General features: G+C 53.1%; 2 protein-coding genes across 6 annotated transcripts in view; one reads left to right on the top strand and one right to left on the bottom strand.

Moving 5' to 3' along the window:
• The window catches only part of RALGDS (ral guanine nucleotide dissociation stimulator), a 58,101-nt gene extending 52,878 nt beyond the window's left edge, over window positions 1–5,223 (top strand). For 3 of the 5 annotated variants that reach the window (XM_064393995.1, XM_064393993.1, XM_064393989.1), the window contains exons 9-18: window positions 102–186; window positions 812–889; window positions 985–1,071; window positions 1,401–1,433; window positions 1,590–1,711; window positions 1,849–1,944; window positions 2,091–2,292; window positions 2,505–2,864; window positions 2,990–3,104; window positions 3,284–5,223. In XM_064393995.1, the coding sequence (XP_064250065.1) occupies window positions 102–186; window positions 812–889; window positions 985–1,071; window positions 1,401–1,433; window positions 1,590–1,711; window positions 1,849–1,944; window positions 2,091–2,292; window positions 2,505–2,864; window positions 2,990–3,104; window positions 3,284–3,459 (1,354 nt within the window). In that variant the 3' untranslated portion in view covers window positions 3,460–5,223. The remainder of the gene's footprint in view (window positions 1–101; window positions 187–811; window positions 890–984; window positions 1,072–1,400; window positions 1,434–1,589; window positions 1,712–1,848; window positions 1,945–2,090; window positions 2,293–2,504; window positions 2,865–2,989; window positions 3,105–3,283) is intronic. The other 2 variants (XM_064393992.1, XM_064393994.1) reach the window with 2 other exon arrangements.
• A 615-nt stretch (window positions 5,224–5,838) lies between these two features.
• Window positions 5,839–13,070, bottom strand: GTF3C5 (general transcription factor IIIC subunit 5). The gene is made up of 11 exons (XM_064394003.1): window positions 12,896–13,070; window positions 12,089–12,311; window positions 11,672–11,870; window positions 10,763–10,958; window positions 10,245–10,349; window positions 9,613–9,727; window positions 8,869–8,949; window positions 8,271–8,368; window positions 7,542–7,624; window positions 7,102–7,244; window positions 5,839–6,503 (listed from the first exon to the last, which is right to left on the bottom strand). Exons 1-11 carry the CDS (start codon window positions 13,043–13,045, stop codon window positions 6,346–6,348), a joined length of 1,551 nt encoding a protein of 516 aa, XP_064250073.1. The 5' UTR covers window positions 13,046–13,070; the 3' UTR covers window positions 5,839–6,345.
• Window positions 13,071–13,312: the final 242 nt, after the last annotated feature.

Here is a 13,312-nt window from a genome sequence, read left to right as displayed (position 1 = left end):
GCTGAGCTTAACTGGGGTCATTGGGGTGAGCAGAAGAGAGCCCAAGGAGGGAACCTCACTGTGCAGCATTGCTGACTTTCCCCCTTGTCCCCCCTGTGCAGGGAGAGCTTCCGCACGTTCCACGAGCTCTCAGAGATCTTCTCCGACGAGAACAACCACTCGCTGAGCCGGGAGCTCCTCATCAAGGTAGGGGGAAGGAGGACCCACATTGCCCTGTTCCTGGCAGGCAGCTCAGGTTTCCATGGCATTCCACGGGGATAAAGCCCTGGCAGAGCTGCTGGAGTCACAGGCCTCGGTGCAGGCAGGGGTTTCAGACCAAGGCTGGAATTTCTGTTTCTCCACTCAAAACTTATTACTTGGAGCTGGCAAATCAATTCAGGGAACAGATAAGCACTGGGATGGGATCCAGAACACCAGGTGACAGCTTGTCCCCAGAGGCAGCTGCATGTTAACAGTCCAGTGCAAAGTCCTCTTGATGCCAGGTGGGGTGTGGAGTTGGTGAAAGGCTGCAGCAAAAATGTCCTTATTCCATGTGGAACTTCTCCACAGATCCCAGGCTAGCTCTGGTTTAGGGACTGAGAGGAAACAAAATGCAGAGAACAAAACGTCCCATTAGGGAGGCATTTATACAGAAATGAGAGCAGCAGTTCCTATCCACTAAGCTCTCCTCTCTGTGAGCCATGGAAAAGCTTTGATTCCCTCCTCTTTCCTACAAGGAAGGTTATATAAATGAAAGTGGGTGTGAATTTTAGCTAATAGGTATTAGTGCCATTTCCCACCTGTGCTGATCCCACCTCTCCCCACCATCCAGGAGGGCACATCCAAATTTGCCACCTTGGAGATCAACCCAAAGCGGGCTCAGAAGCGGCAGCAGCAGCAGCGAGAGATGGTGAGTGTGCCAGGGCTGTCCCTGTGCCCCGTCCCCAGCAGCTGCCTGGGCTGGTCCCAGCTCTGCTGACCCCACTGTCCCTCCTGTCCCCACAGGGTGTGATGCAGGGCACCATTCCCTACCTTGGCACCTTCCTCACGGACCTGGTGATGCTGGACACGGCCATGAAGGATTTCCTGGATGTATGTACCTCCTCCCTGTCCTCCCTTTCCTCCCAGAGCCTGGGCTGGTAAAAGGAAGGCTGGTCCCCCCTGTGTCCTGTATCCCACGCTACATCCTGTATCCCACGCTACATCCTGTATCCCACACTACATCCTGTATCCCACACTGCACATCCTGTATCCCACATCCCATATCCAGCTCTGCCCATCCACCTCTGTCCCAAGGAAATGGGTTTGTTTTGTTCAGCAGGGTTACTCACACTGCAGTGGCAGCACAACAGAGATAGACTGGGGAGGGAGCAATATTCTTCTGCCTGCTCCATCCTGACCTTCATCTCTTTCTCTTCCAGGGTGGGCTGATCAACTTTGAGAAGAGAAGGAAGGTGAGAGCTTTGCGCTGGCAGCTGCACAGCAGGGCTGACCTGGTGCAATCCCAGGCTGTGCCAGTCACTTTGGGCTTGATCCCTCTCCTTTCTATCCTTTGTGTTCTTCAGTTTTGAGGGTGGGGAATCTGGTCTCATGGCTTCCATTTGCTGCAGGAGTTCGAAGTCATCGCTCAGATCAAGCTGCTCCAGTCAGCCTGCAACAACTACAGCTTCACACAGGAGGACCAGTTCGTGGAGTGGTTCCACAGCCTGGAGCGGCTCAGCGAGGCCGAGAGGTGAGTGAGAAGGGTCTGGGCTGTGCTGTGCCCTGGGAGGTCCCACCTCTCATTTCCTCTGACAGCAGCAGCTGCCCCCTGCTCCCCTCTCTGCTCTGCAGCACAGGGAGCTCAAACCCTCCTCTCTCCCCTTGCAGCTATGGGCTGTCATGTGAGATTGAGCCACTGTCAGAGTCAGCCAGCAACACGTTGAAGGCCAAGAAAAACACGGGCATCATCAAGAGATGGAGCGAGTGAGTCCCCGGTGGGAGGTGGGGGCCAGCATTGGGCATCTCTGGCTGGACATTGCAGGGGACCAGGCAGGCATGGCCACTGTCCTGCCAGCCAAATGCACCCTCACCCTGCCCCCTTCTCACCTGCCCCACCTCTCTCCTGGCAGCCGGCAGCCACCGAGCACGGAGCCCTGTGCCAGCGGCAGCTCCCACTCCAAATCCTTCGACCAGCTCAAGTGTGGGCAGTACCTGTGCAGTGGGGACGCCACTGACTCAGTGAGTGTCACCTCTGCTGGCTCCAGCAGCTCTGACGTGGAGGAGATCAACATCAGCTTCATCCCCGAGTCCCCCGACTGCCAGGAGAAGAAGGTACGTGGCAGCTCACAGGGTCCAGGGGTCCCAGGGCCACTGTGGCCATCATGTGGGGACTGTCCCACCTCTGCCTCGGCGCTGGGGCTGGGGGGAGCAGGCGGGGGGCCCGGGGGCTGCTCGGGAGGCCCCTGCCCTTGGCTGCTCTGGCAGCATGGCAAGGCTCCCGTGCCTCCAGTGGCTGTAGTTGTGTCGGTCCCCCGTTGTCACAGGTCAGTGAGATCCCTCTGGCCTCCCTCCCCCAGCGCTGGTACGCCCCGTCTGTGGCCGATGGAGAAGCTAAACCCACTGTGTCCTCCGCATCCCCTCTCCTCCCTGCCCTCCAGTTCTGGGAATCCACCTCCCTCTCTTCCCTGGACACGTCAGGCATCGGCTCAGGCTCCAGCAGTGCCTCCTCCTCCTCCGTCTCCTCCACGCCGGTGACGGCCTCCCGCACACACAAGCGCTCGGTCTCCGGCATCTCCAGCTACTCCTCACTCTCGCTGCCCCTCTACAACCAGCAGGTCGACGACTGTTGCATCATCCGGGTCAGCCTGGCTGTGGACAACGGCAACATGTACAAGAGCATCCTGGTCAGTGACCCCCCCCCCAGGGAGGGGTGGGCGGCTTGTCATGTTTGGATATGGGCATGGCACGGTTTGGGAGGAGTGGGGAGGCTTTAGCAGGGTTCTGAGCTGACAGCACTCTGTGCTCACAGGTGACGAGCCAGGACAAGACCCCCGTGGTTATTCGCAAGGCCATGGCCAAACACAACCTGGATGGGGACCGGCCTGAAGACTATGAGCTTGTCCAGATCATCTCGGAGGAGAGAGGTGTGTGTGTGTGCTGGGTGTGGGGGCTTTCCTGGGGACATGCAGCCCTGCAGCCTGGGCAGCACCGGGCTGGAGCTGGGATGAGGTGGCAACAAGAGGCGTCCCAGCACCTGGGGACAAACCTGAGCCCCACTCTGGTCCCTTTTCCCTGACTGACCCTCATCCTTGTTCACCTGCAGAGCTGAAGATCCCCGACAACGCCAACGTCTTCTACGCCATGAACTCCGCTGCCAACTATGACTTTGTGCTCAAGAAGCGGGGCTTCTCCAAGGGGGTGAAGATCAAGCACGGCTCCAGCTCCACCCTGCCCAGGATGAAGCAGAAAGGCCTGAAGATCGCCAAGGGCATCTTCTAGCCTCAGCCCCACTGCCACCCATCACCGACGGGGCCTTGGGGGCAGCTGCTCCAGGCTTGGCTGTGGCCACTCCTTGTGCCACCCTGCAGGGCAGAGGAGTGACCCTCACCCACGGGCGACGGCCGTGCACCTCCCTTCCGCACCCAGAGCTGAGAGTTGGGCAATGCTGTCGGCCTCTGCCTCTCTCTGCACAAGCCCCCGTTCCAATCAGGTCTTTTTTTCTACACAGGAAGGCAGCAGTGTGGGGGGGGGATTTGTCTATTTTTTGTTTTGTTTTGTTTTTTTAACCTTCCACGGTGCGACACTCGGCCAGCCCAGAGCTGGAGCCCGCCTCTGCCGTAGGTGCCTTGTGTCTGAGCGAGCCGAGGAGCAGTGACATGCAGGGGGCTGTGTGACAGAGCAGAGCAGGAGCCACCATCACCCTGGAAGGGGCTGCCAAGCCCCCTTTCCCAGCTTTCCCAGTGTTACCTCCACGTCTGTCCTCCCTGGGATCACTGGCGTTGCCACCACCGCACAGCTCTGCCTGTCCTGCCCTTGGGAGAAGCCACGGATGCCCTGGGCTGGGAGGATGCAGCCCTGCACCAGTGCTGAGCCCCGTGGAGGAGCCCGTGGCTGTGCCATGATGGAGTGGGTGCCTCGTGCTCTCCCCAGCTGGAAGCCTGCGTGGTCTCGCTCCTCTCCCGATCCAGCACATCCTCCAGCTGGACTGGGCCAGTTCAAACTTGCACCAAAGATCAAATGCCAGTGTCTCTTCTGCCAAGGGGGAGCTTCAGGCCGTGCCCCCAGTGCTGCCAGCCTGAGGAAGAGGAGAGCAAAGTTCTGTGTGAAACTGTGTAAATAGAGACTTTGGGTCTGTGCGGGCACGCGAGGGGCCAGAGCTCAGGGTGCTCCAGGTGCCCCAGCTGCCACTGCCTGACCCACAGAAAGTGCCACTCACCTTGGGCTTTAACCGGACTTTTTCAAACACTGACCACGGGAGAAGCAGCAATGAGACTTCTTTTTTTGTATAAAACAAAAAAGTTTACTGATTTTTTTTTTTTTCAGTATTTATTGGTTGTAAATAGAAGAGGCAAACTTGTACATTTTACTAATCCAGCCTCCCCCTGCCCTGCAGCCCAGTCCCTGTCCTGTGACCCCTGCTATTTAAGGCTGCTGGGAGGGATGCTGGCTCATGGGGTGCAGACCCTGCCAGCCCCTCCTCCCAAATCCTCTACCACTAATTGCTCGAGCAGGGGCAGAGATGCTTCTTTTAATCATTGTAGGAAACACTAACCAAAGGGGGACCTTTTGTTGCTCCTGCCTCCCTCTCTGTTTTTTAACCACTTCATTCCAGCAGACCTTTTCCGTTTCCCACCCGCCAGCATTCCCAGGTGGTTGTGGTGCCTTCCCCTGCTCCAGGACAGGAACCACCCTCCAGGGGCTGGGGCTGGTGAGGAAGAGGCTGCTTGGGTGTGAGTGTGGCTGGCACGGAGCTCCTCCAGCCCCGTGGCCCCTCGGGCAGGGCTGCCCACGATGCACATGATGGGAGCTCGTGGCTCCTTGACGCAGGGGCAGCCTCCTGCCTCCCCCCTGCCCTGCCCTGCCCTGCCCTGCCCTGGGAGGGTGTTCCCTCTGCTGCCCACCCTGGGACTGTCCCCTCCCCTCCCTCTGGGGGGACTGGCTGTACCGTATGTATTTTGTACTTCAATGAAGGAGCACACTGCCCGGTGTGACTTGTACACAGCAATGTAATTAGTCTTTGCAATAAAATAATGATGCTCAAAAGTCTCTGCCCCAAGGCAGGGCTTGTCCTGTCATCCTTCCCCAAAATGCCAGCACCTTCCTGGAGAAAGAGGGATGGGCCTGACTGTGAGGGAGTTCATACTTTATGTTTTACTCTGGTGGGTTGAACTTTGTTTTGAAAAATAGGCTTTTTGGCTGAGGGACCATGGCTCAATTTTGAAATGAACTATTCCTTTGAACCCATGAATTGAAACTGTTGCATTTTCCAGTTACAAATTGTTTAGTTTACCATTTTTGTTACAAGTGACAGCTTTAAAAACAACTGTAACAGCCCATAGGGCCTCCTCAGTGGAGGAGAAGAGGAGGTCTTAACTCCTTTTGAAAAACAAAGCTTGACTTTCAGGTGTGCTCAGAACATACTGGAGCATGCACAAGATCTAGAAAATGTCAGTAGCTCTTTAATTTTTGAGGCTTTCTTTTGGTGGGAGCAATGCAGCTGGCAGTGGCCAACTTCTGTGCAACTGGAGCTCTGCCAGCTGCCTTCAGTCCTTGTCACCTGCTAGCTGGGGAAGTCAAAACAGACCTGAGAAGTGCATCAGGTAATGAGGACAACAAACACTACACCCCAGGAAGGGAATTATTCACTGCCAGAAAGTGTATTTTCCTGCTGGCTTTATTTCCAAGATGACCAGCAAGGCTCAGTGCTGAAGGCCTGGCTCAGTATTTCCATTCCCTGTGGACAAGCAGAAGGGCAGAACCTGCTTAGAGACTTCAGCAGCACTGGACTGCTTCTTCTCCCAGCACCTCAGGCACCTTTTCTATTTTCCACATGGCCACCAGCCTGGAGAGAATGCACTCCCACACATGGAGAGATTTGGGAATGCAGCTTCTCCCATATTCTGCTGTGTTACCAGCTGGTTTGGATTCTGGGCTCACTCGTGGGAGTTTGTTGAGCTTGCTGGAGAGTTTCTCAGCCAGCAATTCTGAAAATGTAGGCAGTGGCTCCCAAACATCCAGAATGCTGCCCACCAGAAGTCAGTGCAGAGAGAACATCATCAGCTTAGTACAAGCTCTGCTTTCCCAGATCCTGATGCTGAGCCCTTGGCTCTCAAGGAGCAAGAGCAGAGATAGTTCTGTCCACAGCAGCCACACTGCTCACTGAGCTCACACATAGTCCAGAATTTCTGTCTCCATTTCATTTTCACTCCCATCAGAAGGCTTGAAGTCCTCTTCCTCCTCCTCTTCATCATCCTCATCCTCTCCGGACTCGTATGCCAGCTGCTCTTTGCCATCTTCATTGCTTGTTGTATTTGAGAAAAGAGCTTAAATTGGGAAGAAAGAAAGACACTGTGATGCCTCTCTCAGTGCAACCTGGGGGCATTTGCAATTGAGTTCACAGAACATGTGAGAGGAAGGCAGCAGCCTCAGGGGCACAGCTAACACTGCACAACTTAACAGAATCTGATCAAGCCCAGACCAATCCATCTCCACAGTGCAGGAAGGAGAGCAGAACAGAAGAGCTGCAGTGCTGTGCCTCCTCTCCTGCCTCATTCTGACCCAATTCACTGGGATATTATTGCTTTGGCCCAGCATCAAGAAGAAATTATTTTCTCACTTCTTGGTCGAGCAATAATATCAATAAAAAATAAAATGCCACCAACAGATACATCAGTCAGAATTAAGAACTTGATTATCACTGTGCAGAAGACATTTAAAAGCTGAAGGGCTTTTGATACTGGAAAGAGTAAATAAAAAACCTTAACTCCCAGCCATCCCTAATGCCAGCCCACATTCCCACTGCAGGCAGCAGCCTCAGCTCCTACACTGGAATGTGCTACGTCCCAAAGAACACACAGAGGATGCAGGAACACTTCTGCCTCAGTGCCAACTACAACATCCTCATGTTCAAAGCATCCTTACCAGGTCTGGTGGATCTGATGATCTGCTTTATCATCAGGGACATGCTGTCCCTGAGGTCATCACTTGTCTTGGCAAGGCACCACCCGTCCCTCTCCGTGCACTCCGACTCCGTGCCGTCATTCCGATGGATGATCTTCTGCAGGCTAAAGAGCAGCAAAAGGGAAGGAAACCTTAATCTTCTGCACTCAGGAGTGAGTTTGAAATGAGACACATTGGTTTACTTCCACTTCCCTTCACTGAGCTGGAATAGCACAGTTGGTTATCCAGGTAATTGTCAGATGGGAAAGGAAGTTCACGCGTGAAAAAACTTTTCTGTTTTTACTGAGCAACTGAACATCTCTGATGTTCCTGCTCAGGGGGAGAGGGGTGAATGGACAGGGTATAAACAACAGGCTTTGAAATCTGTCTCTAAGTAAGACTCAGCTGTCAGAGTGCAGTACCTTTCCACATTTAAGTCACAGAGCTGGTAGAACATCTGGCGGTAAGGGGGCAAGGCTCCTTCTCGGAAAATGTAAACGGATTCCTGAGAGGAGGAAAGAAGGAAAGGATTCATGTGCATTTTAGGCTGTAAAGAAAGTACTCCCAATGGGCTGATTCAAGAACATGGAACTTCCAAGAGGAAAAAGTTTTAAGGCATAGATCTGTATGTGGCAGAAGATAAAGCTGAATGAGGACTGCCCCAAAGTGTCGCTGCAGCACTGCAGTGCAGTGACACCAGCACTGCTGTGCAGAGCACACTTCACCTCTCCAGCCTGCAGCTCTGCAGCCAGTCACTGCCTAGCAGTGCATCATGGGCTTCATTCTAGCAAAAAAAGGAATAGCAAGACTCATTTATTTATTTATTCCACCCTGTTGGATTTTGCAGCATGACCTGATAAAGACATGTGATTTTTTTTGCACTTTTCTGCCCATGAAGTTCAAATTTTATCAATTGAAACAAAATACTCCTCACATCTATGATGAGGGTGGAAAGCACCAATCCCACCTTGCAGCATGTAACAAAATGCACTCAGGTGGTGTTCCATAGTGCCATATCCAACTGGGAGCTTCCCAGGCAAACCTGAGCACATCAACTCACTCACAGCTGATCCCTTAATGACTGAAAATCCAGGAACCATCCCCGTTTCACTGAGATATTCCAAGATTTTTGTACACAAAGTCATGCTTACCTTCAGCTTATACCTGCTGGAGGGGGGCTTTTTTTCCCCAGATGTACCAGCTGAACCCAGCCCTTGTTTCAGGTCGTGGACACTGACTGTGTGACTTCCTGAAAGGAAAACAAAGAGTCCTAATAAGGGACATCCTTCATATTGGACTGTCACTTCTCTCTGTTGATTCAACAAAACCAGCCAGCAATAGAGCATGTGCTTTGCTCATCCTTCAGAGATGCTACTGGACAGTCCCAGGAAAAGTGCTGACTTGGGCAGCTTTTTCCAGAGCTCATTTGTTCATAATTTTAACATTTTCTACTCTCCTTTGACATAGAAAAGAGAACTTCCCCCATTCTCTGCAGCTCAGTGAATTCTGAATTCCCAGTGTGGCTTGCAGAACTCCCTCCTGCCTGCTGACAGACACTGTGGCTCAGCCAGACTCCCACAACCCCTCCCAGCAGATTTTTCTCTGACTTAACAGCAGCAATATTACTACCAGAAAACAAGCTCCAGTTTTGGCTCAGCTAGAATACAGGAACTCAGCTTCACCACCTGTGACTAGGAGGGGGCAAACAGAGAAGCAGAAGAGCCAGGCAGCCCTCCTGGCCCAGCATACCTTGTTTCTTGACTGTGATGGGCAGGCTGTAGTTGTATGTGCTGCGTTTTGCTTTCACAGGCATGTCAGTAGCAGCATAACCTGGAGGTGAAAACCAAAATCCAGTCATGAACTGAGGGCAAGCACTCAGCAGAGTATCCCCAGCTCAGGAACACAAGGGTTGGACTCTTGTGGGAAGGGCAGGCTGGTCTTTGGGATATGCTGGTTTTAGCAGGGTGGGGAGAAGAGATCAACAAAACCCTTTAACTTGGAAATGTGATCTGATGTCAGTAAGTGGATGCCAGCTCTGTCATGGCATTAGATGGCATCAGAAACTCCTTTTCCTCAACTTGTCCTTTGCAAAATCAAAACAGAGAACCCCACATCCAAGGTCAGAGACCAGCATCCTGCAGGAAATGCTGAGGTCCTTGAGGAAAAGCTGCTATGTGAGCACCAGAATTCCTGCTTGGTGCCTCCCCTGAGTGAGGAGGAGGATGCTCTGCTACACTCACTTGGGCTTGGAACACATGGAGGAGGAAAGGCAGAACTTAGAATGTGCCAAATGAGGAAGGAGCTATTGCATACTATGAAAGAAAGTATGACAAGAGTTTTAAAAAGAACTACAGTAAGCAAGGAGCTCAAAAGGTGACATGTTCATCAAAGCAGAAATATGGCAAAAGAGTTTGAAAAACACATAAAAAGAAAAATACTACCAGGATTAACCAGAAAGCAGAGAGAGCAGCTCTGTGGGTTGGGCCCTTTTACCATATTTCATTCCACAGCGAATTCGGAAGTCCAGCACTTGATAAATCTTTGCTTCAGGGTGTTTTCTGGGGTCATACCCAAACCTAACCCATAAGCTTCTCCAAGGACCTGTTAACTGCACAAACACATGAGGGAAGATGGTCACAAAAAAGCACCACAGTGTAGCAACTACCTTCAGTAGCAATATCCTTGGAAAGTTCTAATATTTTTCCTCACTGCCCAAAGATATTTGTTTTACCAGCTCTTTGCTCACTTGCCATGCCAGTATTTATACACCGAAATACATTCATACACTTGGCAATCAAAGCACAAATATTTGTGTGCTTTGTGTGCAGATTGGTTTGTAAACCAATCTGCAAGGTCACAGCCAAGTGCTTGTGTGGAAAAACTCTGCTACCACTGCCAGGTGAACAGTCACTTGGAGTGCCTGCCTGACCTGCAGAGGTGGTTGGAACCCATGGAGCCAACAGTCACTGAATCCTCCTTGGCTTCAACTTTGGTTCTAAAGCATTTCCTTCCCCCTGTCTCTTTACATTAAATTAAGCTCAGGTACTTAGTGGCAGGACCTGAGAAGTGGTAAAGGACCAGGAAGAGGCAGGTGATGCCCCCTTGCTCACAGATGTACCACTCACCATGTAATAGGCCAAATAGGGCAGCAGCACCTTCAGCTTGTCTGGATGGACGCTGATGTTGGCTTTGACTGCATTGCGAGACCACACGGGACGCACTTCGAAGAGCTGCAATGGCACACAGACAGGCACACTGTGACACACAGACAGGCACACTGTGACACACAGACAGGCACACTGTGACACACAGACAGGCACACAGCAGTGGGAAGGGGCTCCCAAAGGCACAGCAGCTTGCCAAGTGGACTCAGGTCCATATCGGGGCCTTTGGCCCTCAAGAGAAGCTACTGGATGGTGAGGTGAGAACTCGTGGCACAGAAAGGGACTTGATGTTAATGTGAGTTAAGCCACAGATTCAAAGCTTGACTTGCAGAACTGAAATGATCACAGCAGTGTCACCAGCATCTACTCACACCTGTACCAGGCACTTAAAATCACCAAGAATTTCTAGGGAAAAAAATGTACTTTTCCCTCCGCAGCTTGCTGCAGGACAGTGCTCAGACCAGCAGGAAGGCACACACCTTTCTCAGCTCTTCCTCCACCTTTTTATCCACAGGGTTGGTGCACACTTTCTTCCAGTTCTGTACAGCAGCATCCAGGGGTTTAGTTGGGACTTCCTCATCATCAAAGTTGACAAAGATGGCATTGTGTGGGCGCCGGGCCCTGCTGAGGCCAATCAGGTTCTCAGCAGACACCTGGGGGTTGTTGTATCCCTCCCTAAGGAACAGGGAAACACAAAAGGGACTCAGCTGGGTGAGCAATGGGTTGCTTTAACTTTGGTTCCCTTGATCACACACTGGTAGCATAAAAGACTCTCATGGCACCACTGAAGGAAGTAAATTTAAATTTAAATAAATTTCAAAACTCCTAAACTACATCCATTTGCACACTGACAGAGGAGCTCTGCCCTGGCTGGCAGAAAATCCTCCAGCACTCAGGAATGATCTGTATGAAATGTGTTGGAAAGGCTTCACCCTCTGCATTTGCCCTCTTGGAGCTGCTGCAGGGCCAAAGCAAGAGGGAACTGCAGGCACCCACTCAATCTGGAAATTTCTTTTCTTTTGAAAAGTGCCGGTGAAGGCCAACAGTGAGAAAATGAAAGATGTTTCTTGTGGGAGATCTCCCAGATTGTTCTTCTGGCACAGCCAGTTGGGGTCAGGAGAGCACAGGAACACATGGCATTGATCCTTGCAAACCCTGCCCTTGGTCCTGCATCCCAAAATGTGTGAGGTGAGCTGGGACTCCATCATCTCCACCTCATGCCCAGCTCCCCTCACCTGGCAAACCCTCAAGTGGAATTTTGCTGGGGTTGCCACTGCCAGGCAGCTGCTGGTGGTTTTTTTTTTTGCCTCTGTTGTGCCAAATCAGCACAGGGCAGCAAATTAAAGGGTGAAACACATGGAAGATGTATCATGAGGAAAGGCACTGACCTGTGCTGTATATCTGGGCGATAAAAATAGTCCACAGGAGTGTCCAGACGTGAGAAAATGGGTGGGGGGATGTAAAGAGGTAAATCCCTATTGAAAAACTCTTCCTTCTCTGGTTTGAGCATCAGGACTTTGTCGTACATGGAGGTTTGTTTGCCATCAGGGCCAGAGTGCATTGCCAGGTACTGGAAGTCAGACATTCCTGTAAGAAACAGAAGTTAAAACATTGTGAAGTTTGCTGTGAATCCAGCAATTCTTCTCACACTCAGCTTTCAGGAGCAGGAGTCTGACAAGTTTATGCAAAGGTTTTTCCAGCAAGGAGGCTGCAACAGCATTTGATTTTCCTTCCAGTCCTCAACTGCTTAAGGGAAACCCTTCACACTCACCTGCAAGCCACCTGCACGCAATCCCAAAGGTTACCTTGAAACTTGTAAACAGTGGTGACAATCCCCAGAATCTCCATCTCAAACTGGACTTCTGGCTGGCTTTGTTCCTGGGGGTCCAGCTGCTGCCTCCTCCTGGTCCTCCTGCTGACCCTGAGCAGCATGGTGGAGCTGGGGAAGCGGTTGGCACACACGGGGTGGCAGTAGGGGTCCTTGGGGCGGAAATACAGCTCCAGCCTTTTGGCAGGGTCGGCGTAGATCTGTCAGCAAGGGGGGCACAGCCCCTGTCAGCATGCCACGCACACAGCCCCTGCCCCTGTGCCAGCCCCACACGCTGCTCCCCTCACACAGCCCCAGGGGATCATCCCTGCCCCACACCACAGGGGTGTGCAGCCACTCGCAGCCTGGGTATCAGGAAAAATAAATTTAAAATATAATAGTCTGGATGTGAGGAAGAAATTCTTCCCTGTGAGGGTGGGGAGGCTCTGGCACAGGGTGCTCCATCCCTGCAAGGACAGGGTGGAGCAAGCTGGTCTAGGGGAAGATGCCCCCTGCCCACAGCAAGAGGGTGGAATTGAATGAACTTTATGGTCCCTTTCAACCCAGTTCTACGATTCCAGGACTTTACTGCACACCACCTGAATCCCTGCTGGGGGACAGCAGGGCAGCGGCATCACCCCCAAACCCCCCACGGGCCCCGCGTGGGGACACGCTGGGCTGGAACGACTCACACAGAGGGTCCCACGGGCAGGCTCTGCCCATCCCCGCCCCATCCCCTTGCCCTGGGCCTCCTGCCCCTCACCCTCTGCCCAGCCAGCCCCCACACCCGCCGGGCCCCCCTCACCCGCGACACCCCCTGCTCTCCTCCCAGCGTCCTCAGCATGGCCCCGACATCGCGGACGAGCCCCGGGTACTCCACGCAGACCAGGCGCGGGGCGCGGGGCAGCTCCAGCACGGCCGAGCCCCGCGGGCCGCGCTGCCGCGCCGCCGCCATCGCTGCCGCGCCGCTCCCGCCCGGCGCCCCCCGCGGGCCGCGCCACGAAGGTTCCGCCGCACGAAGGTTCCGAGAGCGGCCCGGCCGGGCTGGGCCTGTGGGGATGGCGAGGCCTGAGGGCGGCCTGAGCTCGTCCTGTTCTACCTGGGGCTCCTCAGCCCAGCTTGTGGGCACAAACACATACACAGTCACCTCCCCTGTGGGTTGTTTTGTCCCTGTCCTGCCTGGATAATGAGGGGAAACAATCCTGAGCTGAGCAAATGCTGG

This window comes from Passer domesticus, chromosome 18 (assembly GCF_036417665.1).
Source record: "Passer domesticus isolate bPasDom1 chromosome 18, bPasDom1.hap1, whole genome shotgun sequence".
Classification (NCBI taxonomy): Eukaryota; Metazoa; Chordata; class Aves; order Passeriformes; family Passeridae; genus Passer; species Passer domesticus.
This window is presented reverse-complemented; position numbering and strand designations above follow the sequence as displayed.